The sequence below is a fragment of the Lucilia cuprina genome, chromosome 4 (assembly GCF_022045245.1).
Source record: "Lucilia cuprina isolate Lc7/37 chromosome 4, ASM2204524v1, whole genome shotgun sequence".
In the NCBI taxonomy this organism is placed as follows: Eukaryota; Metazoa; Arthropoda; class Insecta; order Diptera; family Calliphoridae; genus Lucilia; species Lucilia cuprina.
The window spans coordinates 25,800,216-25,827,312 of record NC_060952.1 but is presented as its reverse complement, the minus strand read 5'-3'; the positions used below and the strand labels follow the sequence as shown (position 1 = coordinate 25,827,312).

General features: G+C 27.7%; 1 protein-coding gene across 1 annotated transcript in view; it reads left to right on the top strand.

Moving 5' to 3' along the window:
- Positions 1 to 27,097, top strand: part of LOC111681278 (cation-independent mannose-6-phosphate receptor) — a 120,820-nt gene that overhangs the window by 10,499 nt on the left and 83,224 nt on the right. The window contains exons 9-10 of the mRNA XM_046949976.1: positions 9,521 to 9,933; positions 11,014 to 11,130. Of these exons, the coding sequence (XP_046805932.1) occupies positions 9,521 to 9,933; positions 11,014 to 11,130 (530 nt within the window). The remainder of the gene's footprint in view (positions 1 to 9,520; positions 9,934 to 11,013; positions 11,131 to 27,097) is intronic.

The window sequence follows — 27,097 nt, the reverse complement described above, 5'->3', positions numbered from 1 at the left end:
TATAAGCAAAGTTCATAATAAGACAGGTGAGGTTTTTGTAGTTCCAAAAATAACACCTTATTTTACGAAATGTTAAGAGTATGATTTATGTACTGAAAATAATCCATGTCTAATATATACGAAAAATGCCGTATATTGTACGACAGACTTCGTTGTTTCTCCACTTTGAAATTGTTTCGTAATGTATACGAAATATTTTTGTATAATACAACATAATTTTATATAATTTAAGAAATAATTTGTTTATTTTACGAATAAATTATTTTTGTAATTTTTAAAATATTTTTCTAATTTTAGAATAAAAATTGTGAATTTTTTTTATTACAAAAAAACTTTTAAACTTCGAAATTGTCGTAAATATTACGACAAAAGTAGTTACGAAATTTATTTTCATAAAGTTAAGCATGGGTTATATTCAGTGTATATTTATTTAATATTCTTTACAAAAAACAAACATGTTTATGAATGTTCGGATATATGTAAATTGTTTCTATTACGTTTTTATAGCAACAATAGTTTTCAATTTATTTAGTTTTTTGTCTCTCCTGTAAATTTTTTAAACGTGTGGTTACGTCCTTTTGCATTTAGAAGAATACAGAAATCTTATACTTTATAGGTTAGGAAAATTATATTGTGGAAATTACAAATGGAATGATAAATGTAAATACAACCTTCTTATGAAGGCGAAGGGTATTAACATCGTCGATTAAAAAGATTTTAAAATCAATACGTTAATAGGCTACATATTTCATGGTACCATTTTAAAAGTATGTTTGTGTAAATAATCTATAAACCTAAAATTGAGCCAAAGAGGATTAAAGAAATCAATTTAACATACATTTATTATTCTAATAATTTTTCTTAAACCAAAAAAAAAAAAGATTTTTAAAACATAATTTCGCAAATGTGTAGGAGGAAAAAAAAACTAATTTTATTTTCAATATATTTTTCCTCTTCAATGAAATCCTATCCCCCTACCGATAAAAAGCAAAGAAAAATACAAAATCACGTAAATAATTTGTTTAGGTTGTAAAAATATAAGCGATGAATATGTACGAAAGTGGTTGCAAAAAGAAAAACGATTTTAGTAAAAATGGGCAATCAAACCTATTGGCATCAAGGTTTGTTTGTTAAAAAAAACATTTTTTTTTTTAAATATTGTAAATAAAAAATAATCAAGGTAAAAGTATTATAAAATTGAAGATATACATTTTATAGATATACAATGCGTGCAATCCTATCTATAATCCTACCCCAGGAAAAGTTTACAACAGGATACATTAGGGGAGTAGTAGATACTAAATAAAAGTTTGTCAATAACAAGCTAATAAAATGTTATATTTAAGACATTATTTAATGATCCTAACTACAGTAAAGGTTTAATAATTCGTTTTATAAATAATTTTCTAAAAAAATCTAAATCCATATTGTATGTGAAATGTAAATTGGATTGAAATTTGCACAATATTCAACTTTAGAATTATCTGCTAGCCTAACAATTTAAATAAAATATCAACTATCTACATGCAAATGTATTTACAGTATATATGTACATATATACAATGTATTTTATACATATTTTATCCAATATATACATTGGAAATTACATTTCATTTTTTACACCACCAGTTTACTCCTCCAGCCAGGTCAGGCAATTGTAAAATTGAAAAATAAACAAACTCCAAAAAAAATCTAATTTGTATATATACGACTACAAAAAAGGATAAAGTAATAAAATACCGAAAAAATGATGTTAAAATAAAATTGAAAAACACATCGAGAAAATCGACAGGACAACATTTTATTTCTTTTTTAACTTTAACGTTTATTATATAAAATGTTATTTTGTTTGCATTTTTAAAGCTTTCCCGAAGCTAATACCAAAATATATACTGTAATAGAAATTGTACATAAAAAATTATTGATAGAAGTAGTGAGAAGTATTTATTCAATGGCAAACAACTTGATTGCATCGTTGGATTTTGAAATTACCATTTATTATTTACTCATGTGATTGAGTAAGAAATATTTTATACATATATGATTCAAATTACATAGTAATTGATTTTTGTATATATAACAAAATGGTTTGAATTTTCAACCAAAAATAGATCTTTGTGTCGTTTTTATACCCACACCACTTTAGTGGGGGGTATATTGGGTTTGTGCAATTTTGAAGATAATTCAATAAAATTTGGTACATGATCTTCTAGGGACAAACCATATTGAAAACGGTTAAGATCGGTCCATTATTTCACCAAGCCCCCATACAACTGAACCAGTCAAATAGGGCTTAAGTTCATAATTTTGTTTAATATACACGTATCTCGACAAAAAGCTGCAAAACCAAGTTATAAACTAACCTCGATGACCCTCATGAACTTTATAATTATAGGGCCTCATTTGACCCTAAAGCTATTTCAAAATTTAACTTAAATATCCATAATTTTATTCAACAATAAATGACTTAAGTATATCTGAGACCAGGTGCAATTCAACTTCAATTTTTTATTATGAAAACTAACCAGATTTTATTCGTATACAGGAGTAGGGTATAATATGGTCGGTCTCGCCCAACTATAACTTCTTTCCTGTTTTGTTCGGAATTTTTTGATGGAAAACTTTAATGAACATTAAAATTTTTTCATTTGGTGCATTTTTTCGGATCTCCAGTAAGAATCTATAGTTGGATCTACAACCAATATTTCAGTACGTTATATACATCAGCACAAATATACCCTCTCCTGCTGTAGGGTATAAATAGACTTAAGTAGACAATTTTCACTATCATGCAAAATCAAACGTTATAAAACAAAATTGGAAAATTTGAGCGTTATCCGGAAATCGTATGGATCAGTATGACTACCAAAATATCCTTTAAAAGAAATCAGTGGATAGCCGGAATATAAGTGGTATTTTTTGATCGACAGCTATTTAAGACACACCTAACACAGAGGATTTGCTTTGGTGTCTAATCTTTCGATCCCTCGAAAAAACACTATAAAAACTTCCTCTTCCTCTATACATTATTAATTTAAAAAAAATTGAAATACCATTTGCAATTATCCAATTAATGTCTATTTTTAATTTCTTTATTTCTGATTTAAGGCAGTTTTTTTATTGCTTCTGAAGTGAGTAGAATTCACATTAAATGATGTACATAGGTACATGCTTTGAAAAATTTCAATTTTTTTCTTGTGCATGTTTAGTTTTAACGTGTAACACAATGAAAGAGTTTGTTGCATTTGGCTAGAACGGAAACGGAAATACAATCGCATTTCCTTTCAACCATTGAAAAGGCCGCTTTTTTACTGGCCGCGTTATCTATTGTGCTTGTGTGTATGTATTTTCATACAGAGGTTTATATTTTTATTGTATACCAATTGCGAATTGCAGCCATGTACTAACTGTTGTTATGTTCTTTTTTTTTTGAATTTTGTTGTTGCTATTGTCGTTATTACTGTTAAACTTATCGTTGTTGTTTTTCTTATCCTTCACGTTTCCTTGTAGCCGTTACCATTTTTGTTTTGTTTTTTTTTTTTGTTTGAATAATGCAAACAATAATAACGTCACAAACACGTCGAACAACGTTCTATTTGTTAAGCAAATAACAATCGTTGTTGCTGCTGGTGATGATGGTTCCAGTGGCTGATGTTTTCAGACCTTAACTGGCTGTTATTTCGCTCATTTCTTTCATTCTTATTTTACATCCTTTTAGTGCAAAACAAATTGTTTGTTTTGCCATAGAATTGTATGCAATGTAGGGAAAAATAATCATTTTTGTTTTCAGCGAAATATTAATTTAGAATTTTTTTCTCCACATTTTTTTCTTTGTTTATTCACCAACAATATTTTAGAGGATACTTTCATTTTGTTATGGTACCTGTAACAAGGAAATATTGACCTAAGACTTTTAGTTCAAAAGGTTTCTTCATTTTAATTAGAAATTAAATTACCAAATACAATTGCGTTTGTAATTTAAAAATACTTTTTGTTGAAAACAAGGTCCCAAATATCTTCGATATCCAAATCTTGTATAATTCTATTAGACGTGCTTTCGAGAAATTTTCTATTCAATATCAAAACCTGCCCATGAATAATGGAGATAAAAGCAAATTCTGAATTTTGCTTTTAAATTGTTTCCTATTCAATATCAAAATCGGCCCATGAATTTTGGAGGTATCAGCTAAATTCCAAAAAAACTCACAATTTTACCGAAATTTGTAATCTATTTCGGATGCTATGTTCGATATGTATTACGGAAATACACTGGTGGCCTTTGATATAACATTTATGTGGAATGGTCTATAAAATTGTCTACGCTGAAAAAATTAATAACTGTTTTTTATAGGTAATCAAATATGTTAATATTAAATTAAGGATACAGAAAGGACATTTTACGCAATATAAATCTGAAGAAATAACCTAGGCCTCTATCGGGCCTGTTGCGCGCTCCTTAACCAGTGTCTCAGGTGGGAATCGAACGAACCACCTCCGGTCTACTAGACTATAACACTAACCTACCGGAGGCCACAAAACTAAATCAACTTCTTAATTTTTAATTATAAAACTCATAGCATATCAACATTTGTTTATATCATGAGGACATCTCGGAGGGATAAAGGACATCACACGCTCTATTTGATAAATTGAGATTCAGAAAGAGAGTTTACACTTTTGCAACAAAAATCGATCTCATTTGTAATGTGATTATTCTATATTTAAGACTTTGTATGACGCATGTTCAAAAAATCCGATATTTGCATTAGGCTTGTAATTAAATTTGAAATATACACGGAGTTTGATATATTTGATCATACATATAAATGTAGATTATACTTGATATAGGGTCGATTAGGTTTTTTTGTTCGTACGTTATTTGCGTTTTATGTTGTTGTTAATTTTTAATTCTATTTTCTATATTTACATTTCGTATTCTCTCTGTACAATTGGTATTGGATATTGTTGTTGTTTTTTCAATATGTCTCTCATAAATCGTATCTAAATATGGCTTTAGGGAGTAGGGGAAATAAAAACAAAAATAACAGAATACTTTAGTTCAAATAAGTGACTAATATTAAAGTAGACAAATCGAATGTTTTAATCTAGTTTACATATGAATTTTGAACTAATTTTATATGTGAATTAAATTCATTAAATATTTAATTGTTATTATCAGGGAAACCAAAATATGCAAATGCATTTTTTTGTGGTGCGTCGTATGGACTCATGGATAAGATATTTACACGTTTCAGACCAATTTGAGAATTTTGGCATCGATTTGTTAGAGCATATTTTTGCATATTTTACCCATAAGAGCATAATTTGGCATGATTTGACTTTTTAGCATATTTAAGGCATATTTTCGAGTTTTTAGAGCATATTTTACTCTTTTAGTGCATATTTTAATGTTTTCGGTTTTTCGTTTTTATACATTTTTAATTTTCTTTTCAAAACTTTATTTAAAAAAATAAAATTCTATTTTTTTTTTAATTTTTTAGCCTATTTTACAATTTTGAAAAAAAATTTCGTTATGTTATAGTTTTTTATTCAATAAAGAATTATATTTGAAATCGGACATAAAACCGATTACGTTTGATTTCATGAGACCAATCCATTTTTATAGTTTAAAAAACTAATTATTGGAATTTATGACAACACCGATTAAAATGTCAGTTTAAAAGCTATGAATACAATTGGAAGAAATGTGTCAAACTTTGTCGTTTGAAATATGTTTTTTGGGGACCAAATGGTTTCATGTTATTTATTGGTTATCTGAACGTAAAACGGAATTCTATTATACTAGTTCTTCAAACTATGAGATGAAACATTTATAAAAAAATGTTGTAGGATGTAGAATATGACATTAAACTTTTATTATTTCATTACAATTTCAATCTTTTTGAGCTTTTCAATGTTAAAAAATAATAAAAAATTTTATTTTTGGAGCATATATTTTAAATTTTAAGAGTATATTTTGAGTTTTTTACGGCATATTTAAAGCGCTTAAAACACTTTTTTTAGAGCATGTTTTCGGTTTCCCTGGTTATTATAAATCACTATATTATAAAAGCAATTGTTTTACATTGTACAGTTTATAATTTTACACACTGTAGTGGACAAACAGATATAAAAGTAAAAACAATTAAAATGGTTTTGATCCTAAATGTCGTCTTTCTGTATGGTACAAAAAACATATGGGCAGATTTTATTGTACAATGTTCATGCTTCCATATTTTTCTATTCTGTCTGGCTGGAGATATTAAAACTGTAGAAACATTTCGTTGCCTATTGTAATACTAGCAAACATACTCGTAATATTTTTGTTAAATTCTTTCCACAAAAATTTTTTTACGATTCTCTTTTACACCAAAGAATGGGTCTAAAAACTAAAATAACCATATATTATTTTACAACTGTCCACAGTAGCCAAGATTTTTCTATTGTATCTTCCATTATTTAAACTGTAAAAAATTTTTAATTCTTTTGATTATTCTTATAGGTTACATATATGTAAATCTACATATATGTAGATTTAACATTTAATTTAAATATTTTTAGCATTTCAGACTGTATATTTATTTAATTACTTTATTACTTACTTTATTTATACCCTACACCACTTTAGTAGTGTAGGTTATACTGGGTTTGTGCAAAAATATTCGTCCTATACCTACCTTAAAGTATACAAATCGGCTTAGAATCGTTTTCTGAGTCGATTTAGCTATGTCCCTCTGTTTTTCCGTCTGGCTGGTACAGGTCGCAATTTTCAAAATAATTGGATGAAATTTGGCACCCAAGGACGAAGAATATTTCGCCTAGCCTTATAACCGTACCCCCCGAATAGGGCCTTAAGGCTCATAATTAACTTAAATGTTCTATTTTGTCAACAATAGTCGGCAAAACTTAATTTTATAGAACATTTAACAAATTTTACAAACTCCCTTCAAAAAATGACTTGAAGGTCAACATTCATCTATAAACACTAATAACACTTTTAAATTCTACATAAATAACTTTGAAGTAGGCGTGAATTTCTCTACCAACAATTATAAGGATAGGCCCATATTTTCCTCTACTCTTATTTTTAACATACTGACTGGTGTAGGGTATCATATGGTCGGCTATGCCCGACTATACATTCACATTTGCTAAATTAGTTGTACTACATAATACTAAAGTTTCACCTCCAAATAACTTTCAAAATAAGAACATAAAAATTACTTATTTAGAATCACGTCAGAAATAGTGAATTTGGAATCTTATGAAAAGTCTGCGTTAAAATCGTCACGTCTGCAGGTCTTTCTCAGTACTTTCGTATTAGTAAATTCTACTTCTTTATCGCTTCATTGGAAGTTATCTATTTGCTAGTTTTGGCATTCGAAAGTGAACGATTTTTTTTCAATTATATTGAGGTTTCGATCGTTATCGAATGTCAGAATTTGCCACCTGGAATCGTTTATATCAATATTTATGTAAAAGTTATAGCCCTAATATGCATAAATATATTCTGTCACGTACCATTCGTTATAGATTTAAAAAAATAAAAATAAAATTTTTAGCATAAAAAAGTTAACTAAAGCTCTCAACCTATACCTAATGAACATTTATAATGTTAAGATATACATATACATATTTTATAAATTTTCAATGTTAATGTACATATTTACAGTTCAATCGGTTTTGAAAAAAAGTCAATTTCAATTCCATTTAATTCCAATTATAAATTGATGTAGCTGAAAATTACATAAATTCTCCAAATATTTAAACATGTTTTTTAAACAAAAAGCTATTTATTTCTATAAATCCATTAAAATCATTTATCCTGCTGCCTGTATGAAGTTTTTTAAATGAACAACGTGTATTTGGTTTGTAGTTGTTTGTGTGTGTTTGTTTGTTTTCCTATGTATTTGTACGCTTACAAATGTACACAGATGTTCAGTTCGTGTTGTGTTTTATAAGGACAATCCTTTTATTCGTTTTCTACCCAAAATGACAATGTTTATGTTGTCGTCCATCTAGCCATACAGTCAGTCTGCCATTGCTGGTCAGTGCTTTCCGTCGTTGTCGTTAGTTGTTTACTCAACAACTACACTATAGAGTAAAATGGTCAGTCACTAAAACATTTTAGGCCATTTACTATGATTTGTAACGATATTACAAAATATCGATATGTATGTAAGTATGTTGTCCATGTATGTGTGGTGTCTCTAATAAAATCACTCATCTGTTAAGCAATAAAAATCATTTATTTTTAGCCACTTTGTAATCTGACTAAAAGAGTAAATTTCTTTTGAATTATGCTGTTTGGTAAATAGTTTTATTTAAAGTGAAGTCTCAACTAAAGGGGCAAATTGATGAATGACGAAGTACTTTATGTGAACACCTGTCGTGTTGGCCTTATTTCACGGTGGTCTTTTTCAATCACTGGCGGAGCTTCTGTGTCGACACACCATCTCCTCATTGTGTATCTTACACGCAGGTGGCAAATTATTTCTGATCATTGCTGCCCCGTTGCTTAACTTTTGAGATGCCAAAACATCACTACAGCTTACAACTATTTCAGGGGAAGTTTGAGGAGTGAATTGACAGCCCCAGTTTATAGTCCCGTCAGACTAGCGGTACTGGTAGCACCTCTTTAAACCGGGATTGTAATACACCAAGATGAAGGTCTTTCATAAAGGAAACATGCCGCAGAAGGGAACTAAAGGGGAAATAGAATATCGGCATATGTCGTTTCATTTAAAGTTCTTGATAGTCTGAATTATTATGCTGGGGAGTACATTATAACTCGATAAAGCCGTGGTACACGGTTGTCAAATCTTACAACGTTGTCAGTAAAATGTCTAATAATCGTCTGAACTTACAATTTTTCATTTGCAACGTTGTCAAACAAAGTCCGCATCAATGTCTGCTTGTATTCAATAGTAAATTTCACAAGTTTTATAAATATTTATTCGTTTAAGTTTAAAATTTTTCTCTTCTAATACAAAATTAAAAATTTTATGGATAATAATACTTAACGAAAATAGGAGTAAATCGTATATTTTTATTGGTTTGTTTGTCCTTTTTTGATATCTTCGACTGTAAATGTGCTTTATATAGTTGGAATTCGAAAGATGTAAGTGTATTGAAGTTTGTTGGCCATGTTTTATATGTTTTAAACGATTTCAAAACTATTGAGTTAATTTTTCTACTTGATTGCATTTAAGTTGTAGTAACACCACTAAGAAAAAGTTACTACTTTTAGGAGTAGTTTTCTTGCTGTTAAAATAAATTCTTCAAATTGATGGCGATTATATGGAATATATTTTAAACTTCAATGAACTTGAAATCCATGAAGTTGAATTGCCAAGAACTAACAAGAAAAAGGGCAAGAGTAATAAGTTTAAAAGATAAAATTTCATATTCGTACAGAGTTGTTTAATAAACTATGAATATAATATAATTTATATTTCTTCTTCCCTTTAGAAAATAGTATTAAAACTGTATTCTATGTATCCTACTTTTATCCTTACAGGGGCTTGTCTATTTAACAATCAATCGAATGGTCTGGGTATGTTCAATACAAATTTACGTATCAATCAAACTGGCGCACCATATTTATTGTACGAAAATGGCGTCATTTGCACTGACAAAGAAAATACGAAATGGTCAACAAAAATTGAATTTGTTTGTGCCAACAAAACTAGTAACAGTATGGGTCCAAAAATAATTGAAAATTCTCATTGTCAGCTTTTAATACACTATGAAACTGATTTGGCCTGCCAAGAACAAATCGATTGCAAAGCCAAAGTCTACGTAGAACACTCTGAAGATGTGGCCGATATGGAGTTAATCGATTTAACACCACTAATAAATACAGTCGATAACTATGAAGCTGAAATAGATTCAACTATAATTACTGCACAACAAGTGACCAAATCGACTAAGGTAAGTTGTGATAATGGCATAATGAAGAAATGGGGTAGAACAAGAAAATTATACATATTGTGAAACTAAATTGATTTGATAATGTTATATAAAGAGTATTTAAAAGGAAAACTACTAAATTCACATCCAGCATTATTTTCCAAAGAAAATTTTATGACATATGTACAATGTAGTTGGTATAAAATTTTCTGTAGAAAATTGTGTCTCAATTTATTTGGACATATTTGTTACAATTTAATTGGTAACTTATTTGCTAGTCAATATTTAAATGAGACACTATTTTCAGTAGAAAATGTTTTCTATAGAATGTTTTGTCTCAATTTGATTGACATAGCATTTGTTTGTTACAATCTTTTGTGTAGAACATTTTGTTCAAATTTCAACAGGACTTAATTTTTTGCAGATTTTTTTTTCAAAATCGATAGAGATTTTTTCACATCAAGTAGTTTTTGTACTCCCATTATGTATCCTTTTTCAATATCCTCAATTTTCATTGATAATGCCTAAACTTAGTCATCATTTATTTTTAATTATACAACTACAAGTATATACATTAGGTTGGTCTCGTAATGAAAGTTGCTGATGTTCCCAGCTCGATTTAAGGTCTTTTTTTTTAAGTTTTTTTTTATGACTTTTTTCGAAGTTTTGGAAAAAATATAATAAGTATTATTTGAAAATTATTTAACAAACGATTTCAATAAAATTAAAAATTTTGCATACGACTCCAGATGTTAAGATTTATTGTAAAATATTCAGATTTTTAAAATTTTTACAAATAAATTTAAAATTTTTTTGTTGTTGTTACACAAACATTTTTAATATGCCATTGAAAGCATCACCCAAGAACCTTTAATATGATACCAATATTTTATATATTTAAAATTTAAAATTTATTTCTATTTACCAAGCCAGGACAAAAATTTTGAAAAACGCAATTTTAGAATCAATTAAACTATCATTTTAGTTTGGAACATTTAACTACAATTATCCGTCATACAAATGGAACCAGCCTAATGTACATACGTTTTAGAATTTAATTTTTTCTTCATTCTTAATTTTTTTCCCTTTCATCATTTCTAGTTTTTCCTAAATGTCTGCCGACCATTAGTGCCTAAAAATGGTTTAGGTTGTAAAGGTGGTACTGCCGTATGTATGGGTAAAATTGATAGTAACACCGGTAAGCTGGAAGAAGAACAGGTATGTATTTTGAGTATAAGATGCTTTTATTTTCATTTTGAATACTCCTTTTTTTTTGTTGTTGTTAGACCTGAACAAAACTTAAAACCTTAAGCCGTTTATCTTTGTTATATAGGTAAATGAGTGCGTACACGTGTATATTGATTTTCAGTTAGAATTTGTACTGTAATAGATTTTTTCCCCAGATTTATACTGCCATAAGACCTTTAAGTTCTTTTATTCCTGTTTACTTTGTAAAATGAGACCAACAAAGAGGGTTTAAAACAGACGTTCATTTATTGGAATTCTTCAAATAAAGGAAAAATATCGATAGTTTTTTTTTACAAAATTAGTAAAAAGAAGTTACTACTAGTTTTTATACATGTTTAAAAAATTATTATTTTTTGTTCATTTTTGTTGAAATTAATTAAATATTTCATAATTTATGTATTCCAAATTTATGGAATTTTTCCGGCAAGCGTTGGCCCCATTATTTTCGTAACATAATCTTAAACAAACTGTTTTTGCCAAGATTATTTAATATTGTTTTCCATTAGTTTCAGTTTAATTTTGTTCCTTTTTTGTTTGGCACAAAGTTATGTAATAAATACTCATAAATTTTGTATGTATTTTACTACAATTGTAAAAGTAACTTACATTTGTTATTATTTTACCAACACTCTGAGGTGCCACATTAGGATGGATTAAAAATATGTATTAGGTTCTTTAAAAAGCCCATCAGAAAGTAGGAAAGTATGGAAAAATAATATCATCAATATTTTTCTGAAATGTTCAAATCCTATCTCGGCTACAACATCTCGTGCTTTTTTCCAGATAATTTCTTTGGCCCATCCTAATGTTCTTCAGAAGATTTAAATACATAGGATCGAGTTAAAACTATAATTAATTTTTTTAGAAACTCCTTTTTAAGCAATAGATTATACAACAATAATACACTTTATTCGTACAGAAATGTATGATTTATTACAAACATTTATTATGAAAATATTAAAAATACAATAATAAATTCAAGTGTTTAAATTCTTTCGAAAAAAACTGATATTCTTATCTGATATATTTATTTATCAATATGTCCAGTATTTTCTATAATGAATTGCTATTACTTTATTCTTTTACTAGGACATTTGATAATGAATATGTGTGTGTTTGTTAATTTATAACCATAAATTGTATATTTGTATTTTGTTTTAAGGAGAAATAAATGTGTTTTTTTATATTTTATGCAAGTTTTGCAAAACAATAATGCCATAAAAAGCAAAACGTAAGAAAACTGTCAAATAAGTTTAGTTTTTATTTTTATTTTTTTTTTTGAAAGAAAACATACAAAAGTATTCTATACGGACCTACACACTCCATTCTAGAGAAAAAGAATAACACTTAAGTTTAAGTAGATGTTGCGAAAGTTTGTCTTTTAGAGTGTGCATTTGTGTTTATTTATCTTTGTGTGTATGATATTTCCGTTTCCTTTGACAACCGTAATACAAAATAACAAAAAATTTCTTAGTGAGATATTTTAGCAAAAACAAAAAATGGGAAGGAGATTAATATAATACCCTATACATTTATATAATAAATTTAATTTTTTAACAAGTATATTAATATACATTATTACTTTATTTTGGCCCACTGTATGTACTATGCTTAACCGTGCATTAAATTTAAAGCATTTTAAAGTTTTATTTCCTTAGTTACAATAAAAGTTTCTTTTCTATTTATTAAAAATATGCAGTGACAACAAAATTCCTATTCGTGTTTTTTTTGTTTAAAAATACTTTTTTCATTAAATTTTTTTTAATTGTTTGTGATGACACTTAATGACCATTGTAGTGCACTCGTTCTGTAGAGTATGCAGTAAATATCATATTTTTTCTTTCGAATATTTTACGTTTAGTTTTCCGTTTTATTTTTTCCTCATTAAATTTAATTATTTAGAAAAACAGAGTAAATTGTAAAAAAGTGAGAAAATTTTAAAACAAAAACAAACTTTAAATAATGCGCATAAAACAAGTGATTAAAAGGATTTGTAAACAATTATATTAAAATCAGATACTTAACATTATTTGCAAACAACTATGTTTTCTTATGAATCTAGATTCAGAACAACTTTTTGGAATCAATAAAGAAAGTCTAGTTCTAGTTTGGAATCAATAAAGAACTAGTTTCCACAAAACCAGTTCTGAAGGTGACAATTTCAAACAATAAATGTTGGTCTAGAACTATTTATGGAACATCTCCAATTTTAGCTTGGTGCTATGCTTTTTTTGTAGAAATAACAATTATTTTGCTGAAATCGAATCTGATATCGGACACAAAAGTTTTAGGGTTAATATCCAAAAAAAAAAATTTTTTTTTTCGAAAGACTCTAAATTTATATCGAATGCATAGCTTATATCTGAGCGATATTGAGAAGGATATATATATATATATATAAGTTTGTCATTCCATTTTTAATTTTCTGAAGATTATAAATCTTTGGCATCTCAGTTTTCAATAATGCTTTCGAGAAGTTTCCTATTTAAAATCAGCAAAATCAGTTCATAAATAACGGAGATATGAGCAAAACTTTGAGGCAACCTCTTAAAATTTTGTCGAAAAAATAGTATTTTTACATGGAGGCGCATGAAAACAACAAAAACAATTACGTTTAGTATTCGTGTTTGCTATTTTCAATTTATTTCTTTGTCACAGAGTTGGGAAAGTATATATGAACGTAATGCGTTTTTTTTTTTGAATAATTAAAGAAAATATCTTAAATTTAAAACTATGGTGTATAAGATTCGCCACAGCCTAATATAACACTCTGAATTGTTAATAAATATATTATTCTTTTACTTATTGTCCTTAAATCAAGTAAAGATTTTTTAAAATAAATTTTATTATTTTAAAAAAATGTTTAAAATTTTTAAACTGCCATCTGAAAGGCTTCACGTGACGTTCACTGTTTATGGGAGTAAAAAAATAAACATACATATCTGAATAATGTACTTCAATAATGATGACTTTAATGGATTAGTACTCCAGCAATTTTTACTGGTTACATACTTCTTAAAAACTCATACATATTTAAGTAAATATGATTTTTTTATAAAATCTGCTTAAAGTTTTAAATATATTTAAACGATACTGCGAACTTTCGTGATGATCGGGTCTTATCTCCCAAACAAAAAAATAATGGACTTCAAAAATCTAATTTTCATAAAATTCTGTAATAAGGAGACATCGATAATGTCTAACTATCCTTTCTTATTCGTTTAATATTGTAGAGTCACTATGAACTTTTCTTTGTACTTCTTTTACATTTGGTCAATTATTAATTATTGTGTTTATTTTCTTGGAATACAATTTGCTATAACTATACTTATTATGGAGATACCTATCTATGTTAAAAGAAACCTTAAACATGATTTGAAGAATAACAACAAATGCAATGACTGAATACTTGCGTGAGATACTGAATAAATGAATATAAAACTACATACGTAACAATCATACATTCGGACATTCATTTAAGTCATTCTAAAAGCGTATATATCATATTCATAGCGGATATGCTGGAAAGTACCAAAAGATTATTATTATAAGGAAATTGCCTTGTTAATATAAGGTTTTGTGTACAATTTGTTCTTTTTCTAGAAATTTCAAAATTTTCATTCATTCACAAAGTCTATTCAATCTAAGCGTATGATGATCAACAGGGAAACTAAAATATGCAAATGCATGTTTTTTGTGGTGCGTCGTATGGACTCATGGATAAGATATTTACACGTTTCAGACAAATTTGAGAATTTTGGCATCGATTTGTTAGAGCATATTTTTGTATATTTTACCGATAAGAGCATAATTTTGCATGATTTGACTTTTTAGCATATTTTAGACATATTTTCGAGTTTTTAGAGCATATTTTACTCTTTTAGTGCATATTTTGATGTTTTTGTTTTTTTTCGTTTTTATACATTTTTAATTTTCTTTTCAAAACTTTATTTAAAAAAATAAAATTCTATTTCTTTATTTTTTTTAATTTTTTAGACTATTTTACAATTTTGAAAAAAAAATTTCGTTATGTTATAGTTTTTTATTTAATAAAGTATTATATTTTAAATCGGACATAAAACCGATTACTTTTGATTTCATGAGACCAATCCATTTTTATAGTTTAAAAAACTATATAAAAACCGATTAAAATGTCAGTTTAAAAGCTATGAATACAATTGGAAGAAATGTGTCAAACTTTGTCGTTTGAAACATGTTTTTTGGGGACCAAATGGTTTCATGTTATTTATTGGTTATCTGAACGTAAAACGGAATTCTATTATACTACTTAGTTCTTCAAACTATGAGATAAAATATTTATAAAAAATGTTGTAGGATATAGAATATGACATTAAACATTTATTATTTCATTACAGTTTCAGTTTTTTTGAGCTTTTCAATGTTAAAAAATAATAAAAAATTTTATTTTTGGAGCATATATTTAAAATTTTAAGAGCATATTTTGAGTTTTTTACGGCATATTTAAAGCGCTTAAAACACTTTTTTTAGAGCATGTTTTCAGTTTCCCTGATGATCAATTAAAGTTCAATAATGCTTATACGTCAGCATGTACCACGTACTTAAGTAATATACATATTTTCCATTGATGTGTATAACGAAGTTAAAACATTATCAATTCATACATAATCTTCAACAAACAATTAATGTTACAAATTTACAAAGAAAAAAATCTTTAATACATAAATAAAAGAAAAACTTTATTAAACTATAGTTTCTAAGAAAACTGTCAGCTTCATAAATAACCAAAAAAACTTTATTATAAAACTACACTAAGATCAACAGACATCAACAATATTGTCGAAAAGAAAACTTTTTTAACAAAATACTTGACCAAAGTAAATGGTAGAAAACAAAAATTAAGTTTATCTAATTTTTCCAGCATTTTCACATATTTTTTATATAGTGATGTACTATAGGGCGGAGGGTATTATGCGTTTATGCTGATGTTTGTTACACAAAAAAAAAAAAAATATTGGTCCTACACCCACCTCAATGTATACCAATCGTCTCAGAATCATTTTTCAAGTCGATTTAGCTATATCCGTCTGTCTTTCAATCTGTAGGTTCATGTAAAAATATTCCGGAATTAAGGTAAAAAACAAATTTAATGCTTTATAATATAAAATAGAATCCATATTCTTAACATACTGACTGGTGTAGGGTATCATATGTTCGACTATATATTTATACTTGTTTTATATATTTTTCAGTAACATGAATTTATCCTGTCTGTTTAAAAGTTGAATCTTGTGTCTTGTTTATGTCAGAGCCACACATTCCTACCAAAACATTTTTCTCAACTTTGCAAAAATGTAGGCGATTTATTTTGTTTTTTGTTTTTACTGTTTCAGAAACCTAAAATAGAAAATATACTTGTCGTAGTTTAGATAAAACAATTCAAAAATACATACTACGAGGTTCAACCTTAAACACTGATGAATTTTTTTTAGATGTTTAGTAAAGGAGATTTATTTTTTATAATATATGTATGTTTTGTTTTTCATAATTGTTCAACGACACTCATATAAAACACACACTCTAAGAACTTAAACAATAATTTTGAAATGTCCGATAATATCTGTAGTTTTAATGTTAATAAATTGTATGTTTTCTTATTATAAATTATTTTTGTTTATTATCTAGATGAAATTGGCCAATTTCTAATATAAATTCTCTAGAAAACTTTGTAAGGCTTTATAACAGTTATTATACCAGAATTAGTGTTGAACATTTAAGCAATTTTTTATTGTTGTCAACTGTCACAATTTTTATAAGAAAAGATAACATCTGAAGCTGTAGATAAATTGCTTAGCTCTCACATCCGCTTTAAATATCAAGTTTGAGCTAAGGAGTGACACGTTTTTCATTACATTTTTCAACCAAAGTATTATTTGATTTTTTTTTTGATCAAGTTACCTTTGAAAAACATGTCAGTTATTATGTGTAATGTCAATTATATTAATTTTTTTGTTAATCTGATTAAAATGAGTGGCCAAAAAAAAGTGCGTACTGAAATTATTAAATATTTTCAACTAAACCCAACTTGGTCTTACAAAAAGTTGGCCAAGCATACAAAGGTCTGCCGTCAAACTGTTTCCAATGTTATTAAACAGTACCGGGAGAACTTGTCAGTTGATAGAAAACATGGTTCAGGTAGAAGGAATGGTCCACATGATGTTTCTAAAGCCAAAAAAATAGAACGCATTTTCAAAAGAGCTCCCAACACATCCGGTAGGAAAGCAGCCCGGTTAGCTCAGTGCTCGGACTATTTGGTACGAAAAGTTAAAGCTAATGCAGGTTTGAAAACATACAAGGCTCAAAAAGTTCCTGACAGGAACGCTGCTAAAAATTTAGAGGCCAAAAACAGAACACGAAAATTGAAGTCAAGTTTTATAAAAAAATATTCTTTCTGCATAATGGATGACGAAACGTATGTTCTGGCAGATTTTTCGCAACTTCCAGGTCAAAAGTTTTATGTTGCTGATGCTCGAGGGAATGTTGAAGAAAAGTTTAGGACCCAAAAGCAGACAAAATTTCCCAGAAAGTTCTTGGTATGGCAAGCAATATGCAGTTGCGGCAAAAGAAGCCAATCATTTGTTACAACGGGCTCTATAAATACCGAAATTTACATCAAGGAATGTTTTCAAAAAAGGCTGCTTCCATTCATAAGACTTCATAATGTGTCCACTTATTTTTGGCCTGACTTGGCATCCTGTCACTATGGTAAACAAGCCCTTGAGTGGTACAAGAACAATAATATGGTATTTGTACCAAGAGAGGCAAATCCTCCAAACTGCCCGGAGCTAAGGCCAGTGGAGAGATATTGGGCTCTTGTTAAAAGAGAATTGAAGAGTACAAAAAAGGTGTCCAAAAGTGTGGTAGATTTTAAACGGAGATGGAATACATGTTCGAGCAAAGTGACAGAAAGCACTATAAAAACGTTAATGGAAGGGTTTCCGAAAAGGGTTCAAAATTTCATCACTAGTGATTAAAACTATAAAAATATTTTTTTTTGTAAATTGTAATAATAATTTCAATACAAAAAAAAAAAAATAAAGCTGTAAGTTTAGTGGTTTCTTTTTTATAAACATATATGTATGTTAAGAATTTTTCGATCTCACTCCTTATAACTATGTATAAGTAGCTAGTCTATTGAAATTACCGGCTCAGACTCTAAGCAGTATTCTAAAAAAAAAAAGTTTCTTGTCACACTCAAGGAAAAATATTTCTGTTGAAAAATTGTTGTTAGTTTTTATTTTTGATTGTATTTTACTTTGTTACTTTTTATTTTTAATATTTTTTAAATAAAAACTTAATATTCATACAGTTAGATAGATGTGTTTATGACTTTATTATCTTTATACATTTGATAATACAACAACCATCATATTTCTAGTAACGTGGAAAACGTTCTTTTGCACTTACTTCAACCGCAAGTAAAACTATTATGACCTTTATAAATTGTATTCGTAAATATGTCTTAAAAAGAAATCAAATACGTGTCTGATGGTATATTGTGCAGTTTTCTCAACACTATTTAAATTTTGTTTTTACAAGAAAAAAAATTGGAAACATTATAGTGATTTATCTATACCCTTTATTGTCACTATGTTGGAAATGTTGAATACATTTTTATCATTTCCGATTCCTAAAATTTGAATTGATCGTTTGAACATTATAAAATTCCTACAGGGAGGGGAATTGGTAGAGATCTAGTGCCGTAAATAGTTAGGTTAGGCTACGTGGGTTGCTCACTAGTTGGCGAGTGCATTTGGAGTCATAGTGGCCCATTGTGATCTCCCTCCCTAATATCGTTGACTACTTGGTTCCTGTGGTCTCCATGAAAACCAGCCGGCAACTGTAATAAAACCGATCATGTTGACGAGTGACGCAACTTTGAGACAGTCCAGATCACGGAAAAGATCTCTAAGATGCTTAATAGAATTCTTATTAAGACGTAAGAGAGCCCTACTTCTAGCAGTCTCGATATATGGTGATATTTGACCACCTGAGTTCCGTATCATTCAAAGCCCAGTCATTTATCAGCTTCGATAGGGTCAAGGCAAGGGTTAAGTCTGGAGACGACCCTTTGATTGCGCATTCATTAGATATTTCATTTCCACGGATGCCCTGGAACTTATATCAACTCAACATGATGCAGTATCAGTTGTGCCAATGATTGAGAAGACATTACGTTTTAATAACATTGAAGTTAAGAGTCTCGGTTGAAGTAAGGCTGTCCAAATTTTCAAAAAGGACCGTGCAGGAGACAGGTAATTTTGATGTTTTCGGTTTACAACTCTAAACCAGTTACGGTCGTTACTATTCATACATAGTTAGACTAAAGTTTAAATGTGTTGCAAACCAGTTTATAAAAATAATGCTTCTATTTTAGATTAAAGAAAATTTAAATAGTTTGAAACTAAAAGCAAAATAAAAGGAAACATAAAGCACGTACCAAAGACTTTTGCATATTGCACTGAGATATTCCTTTTGTGATAAAATAAGAGACGAAAATTTAAATTGATGGTATTGGAATACAATAATAATAAACTTTGTGACAATTTAATAGTGTGCATAAGTAATAAGGTTATCATTCGAATAATCGAGTATGAGAAATTTATATATTTTATTAAAAAAATGTTTTTTTTGCAATCTATAATTGTAGAATAATCGAATACTGGAAAACATATTTTCATTTCACATAAAGTGAAACAACTTTGTAATTCCTAAACGGTTTATATGACTTGAATTGAAATTTCTAACGTTGTTGTGTTTAAGATGTCTGTCCATACCACATTTATCGAATCCCTAAACATTCTAAAATTTGGCTACTATATATAAATGCAATTTTAAAACATTTAGTCTAAAGTTTAATTTTATATAAAAAATAAGTTTATTTTGAATGAAAAGATTTCCCTCGGTATTAAAAATGTTTAAACATTTTTTTCATTTTGTTAAAAAATTTACATAAAAAAAATTTAACAAAAATGTTACCTCATTATTCGTTGAAACACATGAAGAATTTTAATTCGAAATAAAGCTCAAATAATTTGAGAATTATTGTGATTACAGTCGAAAAATTTTAGATTTTAAAACATAAAATCTAGAATATAATTCATCTCTCTTTGAGCACTGTATAAACAGCAATATTCGGGGTTGTCATTAGAATCCAATAATTGTCGAAATTGGTTTGATGAAATCTTATCTTAAACTGACAGTACTAGATACAATTATAACTGATTTTCAAATCCAACTTCGAGAATTATTGAACACCTATTGTATTTGATAATTTTTCTATTTTCATAATTTTCACTATTTTTCCTTTGGCTGTATTGTACGTGCACATAAAAATATAAACCAAAAAATTGATTCAAGGATTTTTGGCTTTTAAGTTGATTTCTTTCCCTCGGTCTATTATTACTTTTGCATTTCTGATGTTGTATAGTTTTGGTTTACTTACAATTTATATTGAATCTTAAATAGAAATGTGACACATTTCGATGGATTTTTATTACTAGAGGCATAATCAACGTTTGAATATTTTTTTTAGCTATGTAAAAGTTTCCCTGCAAAAACTTACATTAAAAAGTGATGAAAAGCTAAGAGCCATTTTTCACTACTTCTACATTAGAATTTTAGATTGTTTTTTAACAAGTTGATGACATTAGTAGCAAATACTTACTGCGATCGCTTGCAATTAAGTATTTAAATTTAGAGTTAGAAGGTTGTTTTGCTCACACAGAACTCGAACCCGAGCTTCTTGTTCGTTAGTTTTTAGTTTTAAAGCTATTGTACACGATTGTCAGATCTTACAACGTTGGCAAAAAATGTTCAAAAAATGTATAACAATCGTTTGAACATACAATTTTTGTTTTAAAACGTTGTCAGAAAAATCATTTAACATTTTCTGAACTGTGGACGATCTACAAATATAATAAATGTATAGCTTTACACACAACGCCATTACCAAAAGGAATTATAATTGCGCTTAATTATGGTTTTTATGTTGAAAAACGAATTTCTTTCTGTGTGCAAAAAAAAACGATTAAATTAAAAGTTCAATTAAAAAGCCAATACTTAAAATAAGTCATAAAAAGAGTACTAAATATCAATGCATACGGTATGTACTAGTCAATGAAAAGTAAGTGGTTATGTAAGTACCACTCATTACGGAGTTTTTGCTGGGTATACTAACATATACTTATATATTTTTATCCTACAACTACTGCCATTTGCAGTGGTAGAGTCTCGTTGATATAAATATATACATATGTATACGTAAGTGTTGTTACATTAAAAGCAAAAAAAAAAAAACAAGTAGAAAACGAACTTAAATGTGCAATTGCGGTTAAAAAATATTGTTTACTTGAACACATCATCTCATATATAGAACATTACACACTTATTCTAGTATTTTAGAAAAATAAAAATAAAATTGTGTACGTATACATTTTATTAAATCATAAAAACATCTTGCATTTGAACACTCATAAATCTATATTTGTGTACACTGAGCGAAAATATATAAAGGGAAATATTGATTTTTTCATGCGATTTACAACGACTACTTTTTCTAATTACTTCTAGCTGTTTGTGTTAAGTACTTGTCTCCAATGACATCAACCTGTTTAAGTAATGACTTAAAATGCCGTTGTTTAAGTAAATTTTAACATTTTAAGGAACTGGCATTTTAATGGATTGATGAATATCTCGAGTTCTATATTTCAATACGTTCAATATTTATTAAGTCAGTATTTACAACATTTTATGGTATACGATTGTCGGACGAAAAAAAAATATTTTTAAATTGTAGGTTGAAACAATTGTTAGACATTCTCTCACAATATTGTAAGATCTAACAACATTGTAAGATCTTTAGCATAAATTTTAGATTGTTCCATGAAAATCGGTTAATAACTAATTCAAACCTCTGTATAACTCCTGATTCGATAAATCATCAATAAAAACTTTCAGTTTTTATTTAATCATGTAAAATCTCATCTTTTAAAATATTTTTATGTACGCTTTTATTTTATTTTTGTTGATTCTTAATCTACACTAAAAAAAAACAATCCTTATCAGCTGCCCACGCGTTAAAAGTTAAAATTGCTGAACTTTCCGCGGCAAAGTCGTATTCAATTTCAACTTTTTTTTAACAGAAGAGCATAACACGTTGCCACGTACAACGAGTGTTGTGTACTTCCACCTTAATATATCTTGTTTCGATATCAGAACGCTTTGTTTTTGAAAATTTATTTCGATATCAGAGCTCCTTGTTTTTTGCACATACGCTAGTTTCTAACTTACATTTAAAGAAGTTATTATATTGTTTTTACGTGTAAAAGTTTTTAAACGAATAAAGTAAAAATATCCATACTATATATATGTAGTTAGCCTTGTAGTTTTAAATGTTATCATTTTTACTATTTCACTGCTTATAAGCACATATACATTTGCTATGAAAAGTTACTACGATCTGTGAATAGTCTTCAAAGACGAATAGTTCCAAAAGTTACAGGACCGCTTACCACTTTGGATTTTCTATACATTTAAGTATTCAAGAACTGTATGTTCGAAAATGCATTGAATATAAGTGTTTGTAGTGGTTAAATGCATTTGTTCCTGTTAAATAAAGAATTAGAAAATCTTACATTAGGGCGTTTAGTTTTTGCTAAGATTTTTTTCCAGGATTGTAATTTAAACTTGAGTGACGTTTGTAACGACTTAACAAAAAATATTTTTGTAATCGCGAACATTTCTACTTTACCAATCTTCCTGAAATTCTATAAGGGTTCCATAATATGAATATATTATGCATTGCACGATATAAAATATTTCTATATAATTTTTTTTGACATCTTGTGAGAGACCAACGAAATGGTTTATAAAAACTTATATAAAAGTAATTTAGTATTTTAAATATAAAATATTTACGTTTAAGTGTTAATGTCTTTATTAAAATCGGTTAAAAACCAAATAATATTTTACTATGGTTTCATGGAAGTTTAGTCATATTTAATTATTCGATTTAACTAACTTCATATATATTTTTCCTTTTATCTGAAATTTTATATTCTGAAAAGGTTTTTATATAAAATGTTGAACAGTGATGAATTGAACCTGCTTTCAAAAAAAAAAAAAAAAACAAAAATTTTTCTTTCCGAAAACATCAAAATTTAAATTCCTGGTACAGCTAATTTTGAATTATTATCTAGACTAAACTGTGAACGAATTTTAATTTTACGTAAAATTAAAGTGGGCAGAATTAAAATATTAGGCGTGGTTATTTCAAAAGGTATTTTTTTAATCAAATATCATGAGGCGTTTAAGGTTTAATTATTTATTTTTATTGACAAATCTCTTAACATATAACAAACTTGTATGTGTGACAGACAAACAACATAAATTTTGTCCACCAATGAAATTCATGTCGAATATTATTTTAATATCAATACATTAGTATTAATAGATATTTTGATAATCTTGCTTGCATTATTAAGGTCCAAACGGTAAAATGTTTTTAAATGAAGTTCCCTAATGCTATTTTATGTATTTAAGAATGCATGTACATATGTATTGAAATTCAAGAACACACAATTTGTTTAGTACAATAATGGTAAGGGAAAAGTATACATAAGTACACATTTTGTTTTTTGCTTCAACGCATATTCATAAATATAAAAATATTCACTTATAGACCATATACAATCTGCATTAGGCACAAACCACTTTAACCAATATACCGAATGCATTAATTTACAATATACATACCCAGCAAAAACTTTCATTACCAGGTACCAGGGTTAAAATGTTAAAATTTACTTACACAGTAAAATTTTAAGTCATTATTTTAACATGATGGTGTTATTGAAGGCATATACTTATCACAAGTAATATTTTTTGGAGATCCTAAATAAAAAATTGATAACTACAGGGGTTAAAGTATTTATACATACATATGTAAGTATGTGTGTATATACACATTTAAAATCTCTTTAAAATGTGTCTCAAAATTCCATATATTGGAGCATTTAATTAACATTTTTGTTAGAGTATTTCCGTTCCGCAAAACGACTTTTCAAGGCTATATACGCTTTAAAATAAACTAAAAATTTTTTAAATAGACTAAAATAAATGCCGAATTTTTTTTCTGTACAAGCTAAAAATTACGACAATTTTGGTACATGTTTCGCTAAAAAGCAATTTGTAGGTGCTCTAAAAACATTAAAATTATTTTTTAAATAATCAGCAAAAGTATTGTACTGAAATTAAAAAAAAATAATCTTTTGAGGACAAGAACAAATGTACTGAAGTTACGCATATTACAGTTTGAGCAAGAAATTAAAGATGAATGCGGCGAGGTCTAAACTATTAGGTAGATTCAAATAAACTTATTTAAAGGCCTTATTCAAAAATTAAATTTTTTCTTATCAAATTAAATTTCACATGGAAATTGCTTTATAAACCTTTTATAAAATAAAATGTTTGTAAAAATTGTTAAATTTTTTTTAAATATATTGTAAATTTTTTACATGTTTTTTCTATCGCTTTCTTGTATAATTTCTTCCTTCATGAATGAACCTTAAAGATGTGTTAATTTTTTCAAATCTATGCAATATAATCCGTGTCGTTATATAGCTATTTTATAATATTCTAAAAATGACACTTTACTATTTAAGTAAGTGTATTACCCTGCAGTGCCTAGTAGTTATTTACAAGCTATTCCTTTTAAATATTTTTAATTATTATCCTTCATCACTAATAAAAACTATAACTAGGTAGCTCTAATAATTACCTTGTAAGGTGCAATATATAAAATAGAGTTAATATATTTGGCTTACTTACATAAGTATTCTACATCGACGTTGTTGAAGACTATATATCAGATAATTAAAATTCGATCCGACCAATTAGTTAGACAAAAAACTAACTAAGAGAAATACATTGTTTCGTTGGGCTGCAGTCTTTTAAAATTCCTATAATATGTGCTGGTGTGTAAGTTTGTATAAGACAAAGGATATCCTGGCAAGAGAATATGAGGAAACAGTTTCTTATCTTGCCCTTATCCTAAGTGCAACTTAATATTACGTTATATTTTTATGTTCAATATTTTAGCAATTTTAAACGAAGTGCAAAATTGTTTTTAAGAGCTAACAAATATATATATATATATATATATAATATAATATATATATATATATATATATATATATATTATATATATATATATATATATATATATATATATATATATATATATATATATATTATATAATATATATATATATATAATATATAATATATAATATTATATATATATATATATATATATATATATATATATATATATATATATATATATATATATATATTTATATAATATATATATATATATATATATATATATAAGAAAATAAGAAAATAAAAACGTTTTAAAATTGTACACGCTTGATACGAAATGACCGCGTTTTAAAAATGACAACGACTCGTTGTCGAAATCACAATGATGCATTGCCGAAATGATATGAAACGTTGTGAAAATTACAACGGTGGTTCTCAAAAAGATATTTAAATTGTATACACATCCGTTGTCATAATGTTAACAATCATGGTAAGCCCACTTTTGACAACGGATTGTATCAATTTCGTTTTTTTTCTATCGGTGTTTTTGCCTAAAAATTTTCAAATTTTCAAAGAGCTGATTGGGAAAAACTATTCTGAATTTCATCTCGATGCTACTTAGTCAATTATGGATGTTTAAGTAATTTTCTAAAGAAGAGGATCAAATGAAGGTCGCTCAGTTATAAAACTACAGTGTTATGTATTTTCTCTTAAATCTTATTTTAGCTATAAATATGCTTCATGACACAAATTTCAGCTAGCCGAAAGGTTGGACGGACATGTTTTAATCGACTCAGAAATTAACATTTCATGTGAAATACTTATGTTTTCTTTTCAATTTCTTGACTTGAAAAAATTGCTCCGTTGTGAAATTTTCTAATGGAATTTTATAAACCATGAGCATTGGTTGCATACAAAATCAATTATTGTAAATGAGTTGTTCACATCAACTTTAAGATAGGGGTTACTCAGTTTTCTTTAAGATTCTCTGTAATTCATAATTATCTTCCTAAGGTATACTTCCAATATTTTTTTTTCAATAAATTTTTAAAGCCATCAACACTTTAACTCCTACTAACCACCAAAGAGCAGAGGTGCACATTTGTTTTGGTAAATTAATTGATCCGAACGATAATTAAAAGGTTTTCAATCAAAAGACGACAGTTGCATTTTCAAATAAATCTTTTGCCGCCGGAATTTGCTTAAAACATGAAAAACAACAACCTAAATAAGAAACCTTGAAAAAAATGCTAAACCATCTTTTAACCACCAATAAACACAGAGACTGAACTCAACTGACATACACATACAGACCGACAGACAGATAAACTCAGGCACTAAAAGTAACACCAGCCATGTTGTTGGAGGAGGAGAAGAAGCAAGAGAAACAGGAAGCAGAAGCCAAAGTAGAAACAACAATTTATAGTCAACAACCATCAAACCAAATCAAATGGAATCGATCGACCGACCAACAAATACATTTACTTGTACAAATACACAACTAAAAGGATTCAAATCTTACATTCGTCCTTTTGAAAGTGTAAATGCATGCTTGGAGCCAAGGAGCATATGAAGATATGAGTTGTTGTGAATATATGTGTTGTGTGTATACAAACGAGTATTTAATGTTAGAAACGTGCTACTGCATTCCAAACTATTGGAATATTCAATCAATGTTCATGTGCGGTTGTTGTATCTACTGTGGTCGGAGATGAATACAAACACATTCAATAGATACAAAATATTATATGGCTGTGTAAGTTTAAAGTAAAAAAAAACTCAATGCTGATGA